This window comes from Anser brachyrhynchus (genome assembly GCF_964034855.1).
Source record: "Anser brachyrhynchus genome assembly, chromosome: 3".
NCBI classification, from domain to species: domain Eukaryota; kingdom Metazoa; phylum Chordata; class Aves; order Anseriformes; family Anatidae; genus Anser; species Anser brachyrhynchus.
In genome coordinates this window covers 48,904,263-48,924,294 of record NC_137696.1, presented here as the reverse complement: position 1 = coordinate 48,924,294, position 20,032 = coordinate 48,904,263, and the positions used below count along the sequence as shown (strand labels likewise).

General features: G+C 35.6%; 1 protein-coding gene across 6 annotated transcripts in view; it reads left to right on the top strand.

The window, feature by feature from the left end:
• The window catches only part of FAM120B (family with sequence similarity 120 member B), a 61,787-nt gene extending 41,965 nt beyond the window's left edge, over nt 1-19,822 (top strand). For 5 of the 6 annotated variants that reach the window (XM_080585220.1, XM_080585219.1, XM_080585218.1 and 2 more), the window contains 5 exons: nt 5,501-5,707; nt 9,669-9,777; nt 11,483-11,596; nt 14,700-14,757; nt 17,876-19,822. In XM_080585220.1, coding sequence (XP_080441346.1) covers nt 5,501-5,707; nt 9,669-9,777; nt 11,483-11,596; nt 14,700-14,757; nt 17,876-17,888 — 501 coding nt within the window. In that variant the 3' untranslated portion in view covers nt 17,889-19,822. Of the gene's footprint in view, nt 1-5,500; nt 5,708-9,668; nt 9,778-10,117; nt 10,193-11,482; nt 11,597-14,699; nt 14,758-17,875 lie in introns of those variants that run through there. The other variant, XR_013948523.1, reaches the window with a different exon arrangement.
• The last annotated feature ends 210 nt before the right edge of the window (nt 19,823-20,032 follow it).

Here is a 20,032-nt window from a genome sequence, read left to right as displayed (position 1 = left end):
TTATGTTTGAACCACAGCGTGCCTTGCCTCTCCCAGGCAAAGCTAGGCCTTTCTGTTTTAATGACAAGTTCCTGAGATAGGATCTACCTGCTGCCTTTATTGCTCAAACATAAACCGCCTATGGTTAAATATTTGATCTTTTAAGACACAGGTGGGTTTGAGAGCAATAATACATGAAGTAATATACTGATAATATACTGACTGAGTTCAAGTGGGTTTAAAAAGAAGTGGTTAAACTAGGAAAGTACTTCTATTTTGATCACCATCACTTGAATTCCAGTGGTTTATTGCTTGGATCAAGTTATATTGATTTTAAATTATAATTCTTTAATTGATTAATTTTAAGCAGAAATTAGCACGTACTAACCTGTCCTTGAGTGCTGTGTTTTCCTTTTTATAACAGAAACACAAATATTCTTTTGAGGAAAACTAAAAGAAAAAGAAGTATGCCATTTTAAGTCATATCTTTTAAAATCTACATTTTAAAATGTTAACCATATTCATATCTTCTGTATTCAAATAACCACAGGAAAAAGACAACAGATTAGGGAAAAATGTGCAAGAACAACTTTAACCCAAGATTCAATATTAAATATATATATATATAATGAATGTATGTCCCCAGAATGTTATTAAAAATCTTACTAAAGGAACCAGTTCTGAAAAGAAATGTAGTATTTGGAGCATTGAGGTACAGATGAAATGTAAAGTAAAGAAATATGAAGTTATTACCATATCTATATTGTTCCTGTTTTCTGGAAATGAAGATAGTGAGAGAGCTTTACCACTGGTTACGCTTCTGGCCTTCATTTGTTTCTTCTGACATTAGGCATATTCAGAGACTTACCCTTACCTTTTAAGTGTGGTAGAGCCTATTCATCCTTGTAACAGAATTTGAACCCTCAAAAATCTTCAGTTTTACCATTCCAGGTGAAGGAGCTGCAAGGTTGGTTGGTTGTTTTTGCCATACTCTTATCACACAAAAGTGCAGCTTTTGAAGCACATACGAGAAGTTCATACCTCTCTCAAAGAAATAATTTGTGAATTCACAAAGAAGTCTTAAGGGTCTAAAAATTCTTCCTTAAAGCACAAAGGTATTTTTACATCCTGAAAATGTGTTTTGGTCTAGATTTGCAAACTGCTCCTGTGAGCGAATGCTTCCTGCATGCAGAGCCTCTCTCTGTGGTCAGTGGGGATGCACGCGAGCACAGAGATAGCCTGAGCTTGTGGTCCATAAGCTGAAGCACTGTGCAGAGCAGAAAAAAGCATGGCCTGAGATCATGCCCTGAGGATGGCTCTTCTAGCAAAAACGTTTCTCAAATTGTTGTAAAAAATGTTGACATTAGTGATGTGGTTACTACATTTCTCTGTCTCTTTTCGAATTGGGTTATCAGTTCGGCTCAGGCCTTGTAAAGCACGGTATCAGTAACCTCTGATGCACTGCTATGAGAGGACCGTGACCTTGGAGTTCTCTCCTCAGTCTTCATGTGGGCAAATTGGAAGAGTAATCTTTGTTTCCCCAGCCCTGAGTGGTAGGAGCAGCAGCAGGAGCACAGCAGAGGCGGCCGGCGCAGGAGGAGCGGTTCTCACGCACCCCTGGGCTCCCTCGCACAAATGTCATCAGCTGGTGGTAAGAGTAGGAGCAGCAGGATCACAGGGGTGTATCTCAAATGATTCACTGGGGTCCCGAGTTTATAAAAATAGGAAAAAGAGCAGACAGAGTTTCCAATAAGAACTAATCTCTAGGGTGTAATGCCCTGGAAGGCAAGGCTTCTTTTCTTTTGGAATTTTCCACTTATCGTGACGTCTTTGCATTGCAGACACCAAGCAGTTGTGAGCATTCCCATGGCAAAGCAAGTCTGTGGTTTGCCATGTGCAGGGGCTCATTGTTATAGACTCGCTGTGCTTTCATTTTCTTTGTTTTTCATTGCCAGACATAGAAAATAGAAACTACCCTTTAGTGAATGTATTTCCTGTCTTATTAAAATAAAGAAATCACTGTTGATAGCTCTTGCCACAGTCTTGCCAATATTGATTTCTATGAAAAAAATAAGCCTTCCCTTCACCCCTGTCCTCCCATTACATTAGTGCTTAAGGAAAGGTCTGGATTGATGTCCCTAGACAGTGAAACCTTCTACCTGTAAAAGCTGTCACCAGCAACTTTCTTTCATCTTTTTAACCTGTATGCCTCAGCTGCAGTTGGAGAGCACAGCTGGGGTTGTATTGGTAGCTCAGGCTGCATACTCACTTAGGCAGAAGAAACAACTGGTAGCAATGGCAGTACTACACTGATCTCCAGCTTGAGATGGCAGTCAAACTGGGACCTCAAAGTCCCTTTCTATATTTGATTATTTTGTGCATCACCATCAAAAGCAATTTTTTTCATATTCCCATTTAGACACTTGTTCTGCAAATATCTATGCAGTTGTTTTGTATTAATTTGAATAACATAATTGAAGAAAGTTGGGTTAATCGCATACTTGTGTTGGGTGTATGCTTAGAGCTTTCAGAACAAAATAAAATAAAGATTTGAAATCTTTATCTTAAAGATTTGTGGCCCAGATGGCATCCAGCTTCTATATATAGTATTAGTAATCTGTCCTAGCGGCTGTTTTACATCCTCAGTACCAGTGGGATTAAAATGGACAGTAAGAGCAGATCTTTATTAATAAATGTTAAAAGGTATGAATTAATAGTGATCTATTACACAGGTGTTAAATTAGAAGATGGGAAATTTCTTGCTGCATATGCCAGCATTTACTATTTTCTTTTCAGCAGCTTAAATACCTGCTTTTGCTAGTCTCGGAAAGTGTGTTTTCAGCAATTAAATTTTTTGATGTTGTCAGTACTTACTGATAATCCAATGACAGAAGATACTGATTTGTGTGACAGGGAATAAAAAATAAATATCTATAGTATCCATGTTAAAGCGAATGTTGGTTGTATGAGTCATACCAACACAAATTTGGCCAAATTTGATGCAGCTGATTAGCGTGCAACTGTTGTTCTTGGACTCTGCTGCTAATTTCAGCTTGATAAGTCCATTTTCCATATAGCTTAAACAGCAAAACTTCACCTTTATTTTGTACTTGTTATTTAGTATTTGTCAAAGCATTTTATTGAAGTTATTTGAAGTTCAATTTATTGCTGCATTGCAAAGGAGACCAGGGTATATACACCCTGAAGGAACTCCCCGGCTGGATTAGTTTACAAAAAATGGAGTTGTGAAGTTTCCCAGCAGTTCTCCCTCACTGGATTTGCATTCATAAAGTCTCACTTCAGTCACAAACCAAACAGCTTCCATCTGAAAGCATGAACTGACGTGAACTAGTTTCTGAAGAAGGTCTAGAGATTTGGCCAGGTGATCAGAAATGACTGAGTCAGTGTGATTTAAGCATCTCTCAGCTGTAACCTTAAGACTGTCTGCATGGACTCTTACAGTCTACTTCAGTACAAATAATACTGGTTCATTTAACCACATTCCTCTTTTAAGTACCTTTCAGCATTGTAAAGTGCTTTGCAAAAACCTGCTTTACTTGCCAGAGCAAGAGAGTTTTAAGTGTGCATGTAGTTACTGGTCTCAGCTGGGAAGATGATTACTAACAGCTGGAGGCAGTAACTTCCTGAAATTCACAGCCTGAAAACGAGTTTCAGCCTCCCATCCTGAAAATGCTTTTATTTTAAAGCGGGTAATGGGGGAGGAGAAGAAGGTCTTCCTTACTGAAGTATGAAGTGTCACAGTAGGTGAAGGATGGGCCTTTCATTTTCTAAATGACTGCTCAAATTAGGTCCTGTTTTCTGTCCTTTTCTGATTGCCTGCGGTTGTCTGCAGTTTTTGTGGGTGAATTGCAGGTACTGGGTGTCACCTTGGACCAGTGCCCTGCTAGTCCCCTTGATGCCTCTCCTAGAGTCACTGGAGGCAGCTCTTCTTCCAAGAGGGCTCTGGATAGGCAGGGCTCAAGACACCCTACCTCGTATCTTCTGTCTGCATCGTCACCTCTGAGTCCTACTTTGCTTCTTCACTGTAGGAAAAAAAAATAAACAAACTAGCCAATGAAGGTACACCTCTCCTCAAGGTGGCTTAACAGAACTGTACTGCCCCTTGTCTGTGTTTTAACTGACTTCTGCTTATTGAATAAAACAGAAAGCTTATGTCTTTGACCTGGTTCTGGCTATATTCTTCCAAACTATTTACTGTTTGGCTCTTTCATAATATGTTTTGTGGCTTTGTGTTGTTAGCAAAGGTTTTCTGGTTTTATTATGTGGACTTTGGGTGTCGGGGATGCGGTTCTGATCTATTTTAGTATCATATTTTGTGTTGTATGCTATGATCTTTTTGTTTATATGTATACATAGGGCAGTGAGTGTGTGTGTGCATACCTGTAAGTCTCTAGGGAACCTTTTCAAGTATAAGATGATATTGTGGTTGGTAATGGTGAGCCAACCCTTTCGAGTGCATTTCAGACAAACAACTCGCGGCTCTCCATGAACCACGGCTGAGACAAATTTGAGCCACCTCTTCGTGCTTTCTGTTCTGGACTGTTATGGATGCTGTTCCGTTCCTGGTAGAACTTGCACTGAAGGAAAACTGCACTCTAAGGGTACAACAGCTGCTGTGGATTACCGTATCGATGGCCACATTGTTGTGAATCCCTCCTAGTCCTGACAGACTGCTCTGGTACAGACTGTAGACGAGGCATTCCCCACTGAGGAGCTTTGTACTGCCTATACAATGCATAAAAATCCCAGTTTTCCACTTACTAGATTCAGGACTTCTACAGTTTGCTATACTCTGCCACAACAGGTTTTCAAATTCACCCATCAAGTTTATTTTGGCCAAAAGTTTTAATTGTCTCGTTGAGTTTCTCATTTTGTGTTTTTTTGGATGCTGTCATACCATTCCTGTATTTCTTCTAGAGACATCCATGCTGAGGAGAAATAATTTGGCCTTTCAGTCAGAGGAAATTTTCAAGTATTTAAAGTATTTCTGAAGCCTGGGCACAATAAACTTCATCCTGTCAAATCTTATAATTTAAATGATTTCTAAGTGCTGTAACGTATATCAGTTGATCAAGCTGTGGAAGGGCAATGGATCACTGTGCAAATCACTTTTTTATACTCCCAGCGCATGCTTTTGCATTCCACTAACAGAATTCCTTTCGGGAAACTGCTAATGTTTGAGAAATGCTATAGAGAATAGTTATTTCATTTGTCTTTCAGTTTTCATTTTGAATGTATCTGTCTTAAAAAAAAAAAAAAAAAAAAAAAAAAAAAACTTGAGTATGATGCTGTGTTTGTTAACTCAAACTTCTTTCACTTTATTTAATAAAACTAGATACAGTATCCTTTGAATTCTACTGTGCAATAGGAAACCATCGTTGTCACAGTTCCGGGGCTATTTATCATTTGCTCTGCTGTTTGCCTGGTTATGTCATGTTAAAATTGCTTATATTCCCTGATTTGTGAAGTCTACTTTTTTGTTCTTTTTTAATGCTAACAGCTTATGGAAGTGGACTCCAGAGCTGTACATCTTGGTGCTGTCTTTATTCGTGGCCTTACAACATTGCTTATGGCCAATAGTGCCTGTGGCTTTCCATTCAGAATGGAGGACTTGATGCCTTGGAAAGTGTTTGATGGAAAACTTTTTCAAGAAAAATACCAGCGGTCACACCAAAGTTGCTCTGTGGAGGAGCTTTTGGAAGGCAATGTGAGTAACAACATTCTCTTAGATAGTTCTGTATTTTTTTTTTTTTTGAAAAAAGCTATTTGTCCATATTTATATACATAAATTTTAATGTTGTTACTTTCTTTGTATCCTTCCTTTGTATTTTTCCTCTCTTAATTATTCCTGTTTCATCCTTCTCACCAAACAACATAAAAAGGTGGAAATACTGGTACTATGCTGGAAGCTATAAATTTGCCTTTATTTTTGTTTCCAATTCTCAGAAAATAATACAAGGAAGTATCAAAATGGTTGTCAATTTCAAAAAATGAAAACTACTGTAATAGTTTTCTAATACTGAGATATTAGTGAAATCTTTTTGCTATAAGACTTTGCGCAAAATCTTATAATGAATGTGTTTTAAAGAAGCATACTAGGTATGGTTTTTAAAGCATGTAAGAGTAATATTTTCAAAGGTACTAAGGAACTTAAATATGAGATGAAGATTTGATGAACTCCAGGGGGAACTGGAAATCAGAGGAAGTTTATATAGATAGATATTTTTAATAGAATCCCATCAAGTAATTTCCTGTGTGTTTAAGTACTTAACACTCAATTCCATTTTTCAGAAGCTGGGGTTTTGTACAATTTGCATTTGCGTGCTATGTTACCTAAAACTGGTAGGATTTAAAATATGCCTGCACTGGTAAAGGCAGCTAGGTAGCAGCAGTCTTGCAGGGTATGGGCCATACGTGATACATTAAGGTGGCTGTGATCAGATGTGGGGTCCACCCGACCAGGTGCTGTGCTGCATTAGTGCAGCAGAGAAGCCTTAGATGAGAACTGGTTCGGGGCCCACCAGTACAGAGAATGTGGAGGGGAGCTTGGGAAGGTCTTTACTAACATGTAGATAGCTCTTAAGACCTTAGATTTGTATCTCTGTTTTCATTGTGGAACTGGAAAACCCATATCATTTAATAATTTATGAAAGTTTTACCTTTAAAGTGTTTTTACCTGTCTTTACACATATCACTTGAGGCTCAAAAAAATTATTACAGAGAAAAATGATTTTGTTTTTCAATAATATTAACCTCGTACATTTAATATCAGTCATGGTATAATTAGTTTGCTTTTCCAATTTTGTATCTAATTAGATTACATCCTGAACTGGAGTGATGAGTGGAACACATGTGGGTGGGTGGAATATATTTCTTTTTCAGCAGGAGGATGATAATCCTTTCCATACGGAGTCAATTGTATGATTAGGACTGTAGCTTCTATCCAAATGTTGTGGTTCCCACTGATCAGTCGTTGACTTCACTAGATTTTGGATTGTTCCAGTGGTTCATCCAGTTTTTCATGTAGAACTTTTGCAGAACAGTAGAGGATCTAAAGAATAAACGGAAAACTAGAAGACTACATAAATCTCTGTGGAACTGTTACTTCTTTTCCATTTGAATAGATATTCAGATTGGTGATTTAGTTTTAAAATACATATATAAATCTGAATAAAATTGATATTGGCTGAGATGTATTAAGTATGATAGCTAGCACGCTTTATCTAACATTTGAAGATCCTGATGGTAAAGTTATATTTTAGCATATCTTAGAAGGGAGATGAAGAAATATGCTTAGATGCCTAGAACAGAGCTGGAGGTTGACTTAATCAACTAGAATATCTATGTTAGGTTTTTAAAAAGTATGATGCTCTAGTTTAAACAAACCCTAGATAAACTGTTCCATGGTGGAGAAAAAATAGTCTAGCCCCATTAAATTTTAGAGCAGTTTAAATAACTTTTATTTTTTAGGTACAGTTTTATGGTACATATATGGCAGAGAGTGTTCCCAGACTAATAAAATAGTTTTGCAGCTTATCAGTTTGAAAGGCAAGAGTCTGGTTTGGGGAGAATTGCCAAGAGATGCCAGTTTAGTTAGGGACACTGGCAAGGCAACAAGCGTATGTGATTGGTTGTTCCTATTATTATAAATTCAACTTAATAAATAAAATTGGTCCTTAGTTCCTGGCAGAGCTAAACGTACCGCTGGAAGCCAAGATCTTTCAGCACTTGTTTGTTAGCAATCTATCCCTGAGCACCATAAATCTAACCTGATGATAGCTACAGCACTGTATGCAGAGGGAAGAAAAAAAAAAAAAGTTATTCTATGCGGGTGTTTTGTTATTGGAAAGATAAGTAAGAGGAAAAAGTTACTCCTTTTGGTGTTCCCTGCTTGTTTGCTAACTCCTAGGGTTTCTCTATGTACATTAGATCTGGACTGTTAAATTACTTCAGGGAGTTCAGGAGATCTCAGAATCGGTGTTGCTTTGACTATGATGGTTTAAATATAGTTAATAACTTTAACCAAGACTGTATTTCTACTGTAATTTTCATCAATATTTACATATGTACAAACAATGTTGAGCATCGTAGCATTTGCTTAATACAGATTCTTGTACCAAAAAAATAAATCTTAAAATTAAATGCAGTTAATATATTTGTGGACATTTTTTTGTGTAATTCATCTCTATCAAGTCTTAGAAATTGTTAAAAATAAAAAATAGAAAGCTTCTGATGATAATGAATAGCCATACTGTTTTTTTAAAAAATATACCAAGTTCTTATTATGCTAGTTCTGTTTTTCATAACAGTAATCATATTAGTTTGTTTATCCACACAGAAAATTGGATATAATAGTCTCATAAAGCAGTGAGACAATGATATTATCACTTCATTAGTCTTTTTATTGTCTTCTCACTAATGGAGTATGTTTGCAATCATATTTTTTTTTTAATTAAAAACAAATTACCTAACAGGGTCAGCTTAAGTGATATGTTTTGTCCTTTTTTGATCATGTCTTTCATCCAACCTTCATAAACACATTCTGAATTTATTCTCCCAAGAATACAGTGAAAGGATTTTCCCATTAGTGGGAGTTCTTTGCAGACTGTACTCAGTCTGCGCGGAAAAAAAATATCTCTGGGTTGTGTTTGAGGCTCCATCTCTAAAGAGCACAAAAAATGTGCTAGGAAAATTCACAAGGGGGTTCAGGGATTCAGACTCTTACCTCTGCTTAAGAAACCTCTCTAGTTGCTCCAGTCTTGACACCTATTGGCTTTTTACCTTATCCTGTAATCCATTCTTACTGCTCCCCGGCCACCATGTTGGTTGCAAAAAGGGATTATCATCCTCATAAAAATCAGCTCGGTTTTATGAAAATAAATTATGATATTTAAAAATCTGCCTTTTTGTAATTCTTTTCAATCTGCACAATTTCCACATGCCCAATACAAACCAATAAGCAAAGAAAAATATTCTAAGATCTAACACTTCTAAGACACTTCTTCAATGCTCCCTGAAACCAGTAAAAGTTAAAGATGTATTGCATCTCTTAGTATTGAGTCTTCAAAGAGTTTTGGCATGTCCTTTGGACAGCATAACTTTTCATCCCACAAGGTAAACGCTTATTTAATTCCTCCATATCTCTTTAGATTATATTTTATGAGGAAACAATTGTCTGGAGTTAGGGCCGATGTGTTACTGTTGTGTTAAGTTTTGTTTGTAATATATGAGATGCTTTGATTTTTTTCACTGGTGAGTTTTTCCATCAGTTCATCAGTCTTTATGTGGAGCCTTTAGTTATCTCTGCCTGAGGTATTGTATTGTTGATAGACCTAATCTAGTCTAGTTAGGTATATTTGCAGATGCAAGGTAATAGAATAGGGAAGAAAGTAATTTACAGATGTGAGCAGAGGAGAAAAACAAACTTCACCAAGAGAGGAAAAAGCATTCTTTCTGCACCCCTACTCAACTCTCCAAGAATCCACTTTTAATATGAAACGTTTTAATTTTCTTTCCTGAAAAATGTGAACCAGAAGACCTAGTACCTTCATGCACGTATGAGTGTGGACTCAGAAAATTATTTTGGTTGTTAGATCTGTGATTGATTTGTGCTACACCTGATGAGAGAAAAGCAGAACAGTCATTAATGTTAACCCTGTTTTCTGCAGGAGTCTTTATACACACCCTTCCAGAACCTGAAGTCACTCATTTGCAAGGCTTGCATGGCGAAGAAAAGAACAATACAGAGCAGACCAAGAGGGAAGGGATTTGTCACAGGTTGGCATCATGTTAATTTTCTCGATATATTATTGATAAGCTCAATCATCCTTTAACTGCAGCAGCATTTACTTAGGAAGCATGTCCAACTAAGTAAATCATAAGGTCTTTCTACAGAAAACTGAAGAAGGGATTTAAGAGAATACCTCCTGCTTTTCAGAATGCATATGAATTTGATTACCCAAGTTTGGATGAAAATATTTCATCTAGATACATAGCTAGTGAGATAGATGCAGTAAATAAAATATTCAGTAACAGAAACCACTGCTATTTACTCAGTGACTAAAGTTATTTTTATAGGAATAATTGAATGACTCAGTTTTTTCTTCCTTTCCCTCAGGGGAGCTATTTTAGCTATGATAGTCTTAGGTCTGAGTGAGGCATTGAAGACTGATTGATACAGTTCAAAACAAAGACAAGCTTTTGGGCAACGTGGAGAAGGGTTTTTGCCTAAGACCTTGCTTATTTATTTCCAGCTATATGTCTTGGTTTACTAAGGACATTAGTTTTCCCAACTGATCTGCTTGACTCTCAGTGAAAAACATCTAAAATGTTTTCAGCATCATTCACAGATCAACTTGATTGTTGAGGCTTTTGAGGGTTCAATCACACACTGAATTAATCACGCTGTAATTATTAGATTTTAAAATGCCATTATTACTATTTAAAATGTTGTTACTACATAGAATGTGTATGTTATTGAAATGCAGATAAGACTGTGGGCATAATCTGCTAGTCTTTTCTATTAAGCAAAAGTATGTCCTCAGCTTTTGATAATATTTATACAAAACACTAAGAACCTCTAGCACCCCTTTGTATGTCAACTTCACTTTATAAACTTGAGTGCTTTTGGGTTTTATGTGAGAGAAGGGAAGGTTTTTTGATGGTTTTTAAATGTATACATGATAGATAACCTAGATAAACTGTGGACCTTTTTATTTGTATATGTTGTTGCTTTATAGTTTCAGCGTCTACTGGTAGATGTGTGGTTCTGCTTTCAATAGTAATCGATCTATGCACGACAGAATCACCTAACACTACAAATTTGATCTGGTTCAGACATGAGCAGATGATTGCATTATGGTTGAATTAGCTGAACATCATGTGATAGAGTGTTTATGCTGGAATTATGTTTATTGCCTGCTTAATACCTGATCAAGTATGATGTCAGTGGGAATAAAAATTACCCCTTCAGAATTCATTGAGCAAATTGCAACAGACAGAATGATTTTCTTCTAGTTTAGTACTCTGCATCTTGCAACAACACTTCTGTCCAATTCTGATGTTGTACTACACCATACTGGTGCTGGACATTCATATCTGTTGGTGATTTACGATACCAAACCTTGTTAGTGTCTGCTAATGCTTGAGAGCAGTACTTCACCATTTTAATTATGATTTGTGATTCCAATTTGGACAGAGATTTCTGCTTCATTTTAATGACTGCAGTCTCAAAATCTGTGTCATAAAATTTTGATCTGGTTTCTAAATACACTTGTTAACAGCTTGTAATCATGATGTGTATAGATGGAAATGAGGACAAGAACCATACTTATTAGGCTGACTACAGTTTGGAAAAATAATAATTGAGCATAAGTATTTTGGCATAAATCTAAGAAATGTTGTTTCCCAAAAAAGAATATGCTCTCTTTTCTTCTTCATTTAATCTTACATACGAAGTTGGATAGTAAATACTGTTTTTCAGGAACACAGCAAAGAGAATTTAATCCCAGGTTCCAACAAGCACACAGAAGTTCTTTTGTTCCTCCATATCATAATCAGATGAGGGGGTTCCTCTGGAGAAGTCCTCAACCACAAGGTAAAAACTTTGTGTGTATTTGGAATAGTCTCTATCAGCAATATAACAGTTCTGTTTCTTTATGCAGTTTGTGTTCGTATGCATGTAGTTACCCTGTGCTCACAGCATTCAGTAGCAAACCTTTTATCAGTTCGAGTTGTGTAGTACCATTAGCAGAAACTAACTCTACAAGGTGAAGTGGAGTAGCATTATTATCTGAAGTCCTCATTTACTCACAATGTTCTGAAAAAAATCTTTCATGCAGTATTTAAACTTTCCATGCTTGGTCTCAGCTGAATGGTGTTTAAAACTGTAACAGGTCTAAAACAAGTCAGCACAGCTGCACAGAAATGTCTGTTTAAAGTCTTTGGTTGCAAATCTTAGTTCATACTTCAATAACACACTTAAGCATGGGAATAAATTTAAACGCATTTTAAGTGATTTTCTACGTCAGGGTCTCAGCTTCAAGGTTATTGCTTAGGTAATAGAAATGAAGTCCTGTTTTGTCTTGACAAATTAATTTTGAGTCATTCACCGTTCTCACTTCTTGAACAGAACAGCTGCTTCAATGAAGCATCACTGTGAATAACACCACTGAGCTGATATTAACGCAGTTTTACTTCCTCATTATTACAAATTAAAGCATATACACATAGATTAAAGAAAATTACCCAAAGGAAGAGAAGTGTCTAAGAAAGATACATTATTTTGTGAAGTCTTCAGAGCCTAGATTTCTTCTGTGTTGCCAAATGTTTCGAAGTTTCGAAAGGAGATTGATGATGCGATTAGCGTGGAGTGTTAATAAATAAATACAGTAAAGTCTTGAATGTGTTTCAGCCGCTTTTGTTATACGCTTGAGAGTGAGATACTGTCGTTTGATTCACAGATAAAATTGTTTGATGGTTTAGGTAGCAAATACTAAAATATAGTGTTCATGTTCACTGTAAGCAAAAAAACAGAACTCATCACTGATATTGTGACCATCTCAAAAATCCAGCTATTCAGGATCCACTTTTGTAGGCACACTGATCACCTCCAGAGATCTGACCACTAGATGAATTCCATAAAATATGTTCCATAGTAACTGCACTGAACTGTGTTATAAACATGGTTCAGTTCCATTATCAAAATATTACGTGTTCCTCTACGCAGGCAAAATTAAACCTTATTTACTACCCTCAGGACACTCTTAAAACGTGATGCCATAAATGCAGTTAAATGTCTCTGTTGTAAATAAAATAGATCTATTAGAAAAATATATCTGTCATTACAAAATAATCCTGCGGTGTTTTAGAGTTCATTTTAAACTGACTTGCCAAGACTTTTGACATTTTGAGAGAATTCCCTTTTTCATAAGTTTGCTAGTATTAAGACAGGTATTTGGTTTGCTTTACTATGTAGGTGTTGTCTCTGGTACGTGTGCCTCTCACCACAGAGAGGAGAAAAAAAAAGGGGGGACCAAAAAAGTAGACATTGTGTTCCATGATAGCTTGTGGTAAAACTTCCTAGTAATATTATTGATACCTATCAATCCTATCCCTTATCTTCCCATGCTATACTGCTATAGTTGCTGCTGTTGCATATAATATATAAATCATTGGGTAAAATGCCTTAAAAATTAATGGAACAGTAACCATAGGACCCATATCTTCTGTCAGAAAAGAACCCAGTGATTAGGCATTCCTTGCTTACTCTTATCAGTTAATGTTGAAGAATTTCGTGGCAATGGCTCAACTTCAACAGTGGAGGAAAGAGTGCCTCCAACCAGAAAGTATAAACCTAAGCAGCAGCAGTATTTCTTTGAAATGATAATTTCAATACCTTCAGGCAGAAAAAGAATCAAATGTAGGTATCTCTCATTTTGCGGTGAATACTAACCTCTAATCTGTTGTAGTTAGCATCTAATTCTCTAGCTGTGTTTTGAGAGAAAGGAATTCAGCTTGTTTTTTTGTTTTGCCCTTTTTTTTAAACAATCATTCTCTTAATAAATTTATTGGCCATATGTCACAAATTGAGAGATTGCATCCAAGTAACAGAGCAGGACACCAAAGCCTTTCAGAGAGGTAGAAGTTTTATCCGCAGCATTTCTTGTTTGTTAATTTAGAAGACTTCCCAATGAGCGTGCTGAGTTTTGTATATCCTGTTCTGAGTGCCTGAATATTATGATGCTTGTTAAACAGATTCTAGGTATCTAATTTAAAGCTAAGGTTAGGCTTCTGTTATTGAGCAGTAAAACATCTAAAAATTTGGCTTTGCAGGTCTTGGTAGTCTTTGTGTTTTGCATTTAAAAGTATTCCCTGAGGTACCAGAGATGTTTGTAACAAAGAATGTCTAAATTCTAGGTTCATGTCTAAAACAGCCCACCAAGTGCTAGCTGTTGCTAGATACCACTTTATTAATTATCAGTTAAGACCACTCATACATTGTTTTGAATCACATTGTCACCTCATTCTGCAAATAGCTAAAAATAAACTGAGCACTAAGAACTATGGAAATCACTATTGCCATGTATCTCTGTCACTCTCTTCAGCAGTCCAACTGATAAACGTTTATTTCTCTTATAATACAAATTACTACCTAGGTCTAAATCAATATACAAAAGATAGACAAAAGAAAGTCTAAGCTTATCTATGTATTGTCATATACTTCTATAACTTTATTTAAACATATCAGTAATTTGGGCAATGATTGTCATACTCGTATTTGAAAACCTGTCTGGAAAAGCGCAAAAGTGAGCTGAAGATAGAGAAAGACATAGTAAAGATAGTGTCTATAGGACCAGTTGAAATAGCTATATGAATGGTTAAAATTGACAATACCCTAATACATTAGAAGTAGTGAAAGGACTTGGCAAGGCTATAGCTTTTCTGATCTGCCTGTGGTAAGGTAAACACCTGAACTCTGTCTGATAGAACTGTGGGAGAAGAAGAAGAGCAATTCCATCATATGCTTTAGCCTTCAACATCTCAAAATACTGTCCATGATTACATACCAACTGGAGAGAAACATGTTGTTTTTTCAAAATATAAATACATTTTTGTTCTTGCAGACTGTCTGAATAAGTTCTTGTTTTCCTGTTTTAATGTTAATTAACAGTATTTAATTCCTCTCCTGCTTCCTCCAGGTAGAGAATATAGATCGGGACATCCAGACCGGAGGAGAAGATTCCACCTTCCTCCTTGGTAAAGAATAAATGTGATGACCTAGCAAACTGAGATAGTTATTGCTGGGGTCATTTTGTCTATGAAAGTTTCTTCTTACAAACTTTACAGAGTAACTGAACCATATGACTGCAAAGGAAATAACTCAAAGCTGAGGGTATTTAGGGTGTTAATTAATCCCTTGTCATGTTAAGTCTAAGCTTACAATGAGACCAAAATCACTAAAACTTAAGTTAAAGGTACCAACTGAAGCAGAGTAGCATCCAAGTATATCCACGGTATTTTGTGATATTGACACTGGATGATCTGAAGTATTTTGACCACATCATTAGATATTCCTGACTATAAGTTTTAAGACTTAAACTACAAGTTTTGCACATTTTTTGTTATATGTTTCTATAAGACTTTGCACACCATGAATCATATGGAATATCCATGTTGAATTGTGGTTTGTGTCTTGTGTAGATTATATCTTAATTTTAAGGGTTGTACCATCGTTACAGAAACCTGTTGAAAAGTTTGAAACATGACATCACTGATCGTAAATATCACCTGCCAACGAAACAAAATGACCTTCCTGTAAAATGCAGTACTTTTGTGTTAGAGCCAAAAGCTGCTGTTGCTTTTGGCTCTTTTAGTTAAGCAGTTCTGTCTCAGCTGAATGTGCGGGATGAACCACATCACTGCTGAGGAGAGAAAGAATCTGTCTCTTGTCACGCTTTACTTCTGCAATAAATAATGCTTAGCAGAACTAGGCTTTTTGTCCCTGTCCGGAATTCTAGTTCAAAGACTTATCTTTGTAATTCCTTCTTAAAAAATAGATAGGCTTCACTTTGTGATTCAATTTCAGTAATAAACTTATTTAATTATTAACTTTATTTCAAATTAATTTTGTATAATACTAAAGGAACATAAAAGAACAGAGCATGTGCAGTTTTTAACAGCACTGTCAGATCCTATATTGATAAATTGATACCACAAAAGCCCCTCTTCATGCATTACAGTGTAAAAAACACAGTACTTGTGTTTTTTAAGAAACTGTTTTTTTAAGAGCTTACAACATCCTTCTCATGTCTTCCATTTGCATACCCATTCAGTTAAAACAATCAGAGGTACTTTGCTTAATCGCTGTCATTAAGCAAAAAAAAAAAAAAGGCGGTTATGTACAAATCCCATTTTAAATCATGAAGTGTAAAAATTGTATCAGAGAGAAAAAATGTCAACACTTAGGTCACATAGAAAGTAGGTGACACTTAAAACTGTAGTTAGCTCTTTACTGATCTGCATCTCAACAGCCTAATTGAAAATTGTATCCTTCTATGTAATCTTCAACAATTTCATTCTTTTCTTGGATTTGTAGTGGTCTTTTAATTGGGCTGGCTCAAGTGGATGTTTATGAAACTGATGGGATTTCCTCTGTTTATGTGCTTTGGAATCACCCTTTCTTCAGTTTTGTACTTCAGCATTTTCGATAGATTAAGTTATGTAAAAAACTTTCTTCTCCTTTGTATATGAAGTATATGATGAAAGGAAAATGAAAGCCCAATGTCCTGTTCCCACTCACAAAAAAGACTGAGCAGCAGAAAAAAAATCAAAATGTTAAGAGCATGTTTTTAAATCTGATACAGTTTGCAGATTTTCATAGGAGTCAGCTTTTAGAAGTTTTCTACTTTCCTATTCTTCAATCTCTGTCAGAATCAGCAAACTTTTTAGTGTGCCCAGTGGATAAGATGTTTTGACCTGATTCTTGCATAAGTTATTGAGTCAGAAATTGCAGATTTTCTAGTTGTCATGTTCTTTGACATAGCATTCAGAAAATAAATATATTTCACAATTTATTTAATACTACTACAACCCAAACTATTTGAAATTGCGTTAAAATACCTCATGTGGAATTATGATAGATTTTTTTTTTTCACATGGAAGCTTTTCTCAGAGTAGTAAGAACACTTCCTTAAGTTTCTTTACATTCCCGCTTGAAATTATTTTGCTTGAAGGACTTTCACCAATGTCAGTGGTGTTGCACAAGAATAAAACTTTGTTGGTACTCAGAGAACCATGGCGTTAATACTTAGCATGTTGGAAAATCCACTGTCTGAGCTAATTTTTCCTTTTTGTTTTGAATAACACTGAGTATCATGTTAATAGTTCTCAAGATCATAATGCTACATTTTACTGATACAAAAACTATATTTCGGTGTCATGCTTCTAACTGTATTACTGACAGGTTTATTATAAACATTTGAAAACTAGATCTATATCTGAAAACTATCTCACGATCCTTACTAACAGAGAGTAGCAGATGCAATAGAACTTGATGCTTGCATTAAGATTTGCATAACGGAAGGGTTAAAGCACAAATGCTGACCGGGATAGTTAGTACATAAGTCACTGAACCTGGAATGCATCATTATGATACTTTAATCACCTACATAATAAAGACCACAAAATCTTACCCTTTATCAGGCCCTACCTTCTATTTAACGTAGATTACACAAGAAATATGTATCTTATAAAAATATCAATACTTTACGTACTACAGAACATGTAATATTTCTAGCTAAGGATTACTGTTGTGTTACTGTAAAAGAAATATTCTGTGTCTTCTATCTGGCGTGAAATTGTCTAATGCCTGTTTTTGTCTCTAAATTCCATTGAAGTGTCTAAGGAAATTCACAACTAAGAGAAGAAATACAAACAGAAAAACAGAGGGGAAAAAATCAAATATCAACATTTTCTTTTAATTTTTCTAAAAGAGGAACAAGGGGCTCCAACCTTTATAAAATTGTGGTAGATGCGTGTCTGCATCTTTAGTCATATAAACATCACCAAAAAATGTGGTCCACAGAGTCTTGCTCACATAGTAAAACTTAGGCTCAGAAATGTCTAACAATTAGGACAGGTTTTTCAGAGACGTCTGTAAATCTGAAGATGTACTTTTGAAAACACTCTGAAAACAAGACTGAAAATGTTACCCTAAGTATTTCTTTCCTTTCAGGCATGTGTCATTAATTTGTGCCTTTCATGAGCAGTTTGAGTACTGTAGCTTTTCACTGTACTTTTTTTTTTGTTATTGGAATTTTTTCAGTGTTGACGTTGGTGTGTCTTATTTGGCTCCTCATAACTGTTTGTCTTTTAGGTCACCCAGATGACCCTACTTATTACTGGAAGTGAATGAAAATGGATAAGAGAACAAGATACGTTTTTGTGAAAGGCTATATGCTGAAGATCGCAAAAACTTTCAGTAATGGTGGTGGGAAGGCTCTAATCAGAATTTTATCATGCATCGTTTTCAGTTAGGTTTTATTTTATATACATTGTTTTTCTAGACTATTGCTTACTGAAGTAAATTATGGAATGTAACAAAACAATTCTTATGTATTTTAGGCTTCATACAGTATTGTTTGGAGCACTTTATAAAAATGTTATTGACACAGTTATACAATGATTAAAAAATTTGTAATAAAAAAATCATGCCTAAAAAGCAGAAGCCAGTCCTAGGTGTTAAAAGGCTGCAGAAATTTAATTAATTCACCTAGTTCTATTGGCAAAACTGTTATGCCTCTTCTGTTAAATCTTTATGCTATATGAGGATGAAATTGCCCAGTCTTGAACAACAACAAAAAAGTATTTTTAAAGTGTTTACATTAATGTCAGGGTTAAAAAAGTCATACTTCTCTGTAACCTGGCTTACTTTCATAGGTCTTCAGTCTCAGAAGATGAGAAAAGGGTAAAAACACTGCTGAAACACTCTAGATTAGTTTTAAAATCAGTTTATACATATAAAACTGCTGCAGCTGTCCTGTTCTTTTGGGGCCTTTCAGAGCTGAGTCAAATACATAGTCCTCTTTTAGAATACCTAGAATTCTCCTCCGTATGCAATGAGTCATTTTTGAAACATTTAAGGTTTATGTCAGACCTTAAACCTATCTTTAGATAGCCTCAAAATAAAAGTGGCAGTGTGAGCCTCTGGCCAGTGTGATTTTTGGCAGAAATTCTAAATTAAGAGAAAGCTAACAGTCACGTTGAATGCACTCGTGTTTTTATAAGTGACAGCTATTTGAAGCACACATGTAATTTTTTTTCTCTGTTGACAACTTTGATACCTTTTTTACAGATGTTTATGGAGCCACGATTTCACTCTATACTAGATAGTCCTGAGAGATACAAGTAAATGGACAGACAGAGTACAGGCAGGGCAATCAGGTATCTCCCGTTAATTTTCAATAGTCTTACACATCACACAGACTTTCTTAATACTTTTGAGATGTGTGATTTTAGAATAGTACATAATTATGCTCAAATGTCTTCAGAAGTGTTTAGCATGTGGAAAACATGCTATTTTTATATTCCAAAGAGAAAATTTAGCTCTCATTTTGAAATCTATTTTCATAAGCAGTACTGTAGCTATTTCACAACTTAGATTTATCCTTATGGTATAGTGATTACTAATGTAAACTCTGCTGGTTTTAGTCCATTATTGCTCAGTTAATGTATTTTCTTAGGCCTTGTGCAGGTAATTCCTTTGAGCCAACTGTCAGTGGAATTTAATTCCTATTTAGTATACATGTTATGTCAAAGTGAATAGTATTGTCAGATGTATATAACCTGATAACCTGATACTATTATTTCCTTGTATTATTTCCTTTTTCTGTTTGTAGCACTGTAAATATATTCTTTCATACCCTGCATGTAGCAACAGTCCATCTAAACAAATAAATTGGCAGCAACACAGAATTTCTAACTCTACGAAAAATGTGAGCAGACAATTTTTACACGATGCAGTGTCTGATATGCATTGTAGGGATCCAGTTGTGATAGGGATATTCCTGCTTCCTTTTTATCTTGATTTGTAACTGACTGTAATTGTACTGCATCTTTTTTCCTTTTTTTTTCTTTCCCCAAAACCTTTTGAATGGTGTGGTCTGAATTTTATGGAAAGTTCTTTAGTTTCAGGAATCTCGTTTTGTATAATGGTGTATGTGAAAAGAATGTCACCGTGTGACAGAATTTGCTAGTAATTTCTCCTTTAGGTTCTGATATGGGGAAAGATTTCTGTTGGCCTCAATAAACAAAATTAAATACAGTTAGAGTGGGAGTTTTGCTGTGCTTGTTGTGGTATATTGTGAATTGCTGGTAATAATTATCCCAGCCACTGAAGAACTGTTAGTGAGTTTGTTGGTTGTTTTTTTTCCTCCTAAGGTTAGACCATAAGCAGAAGCTGCTATTATTATTATTTTTTTCCAAGCCAAAAAAAATTTTCCCATCAGGAATCAAAGTAGAAGCAGGAAGCTGA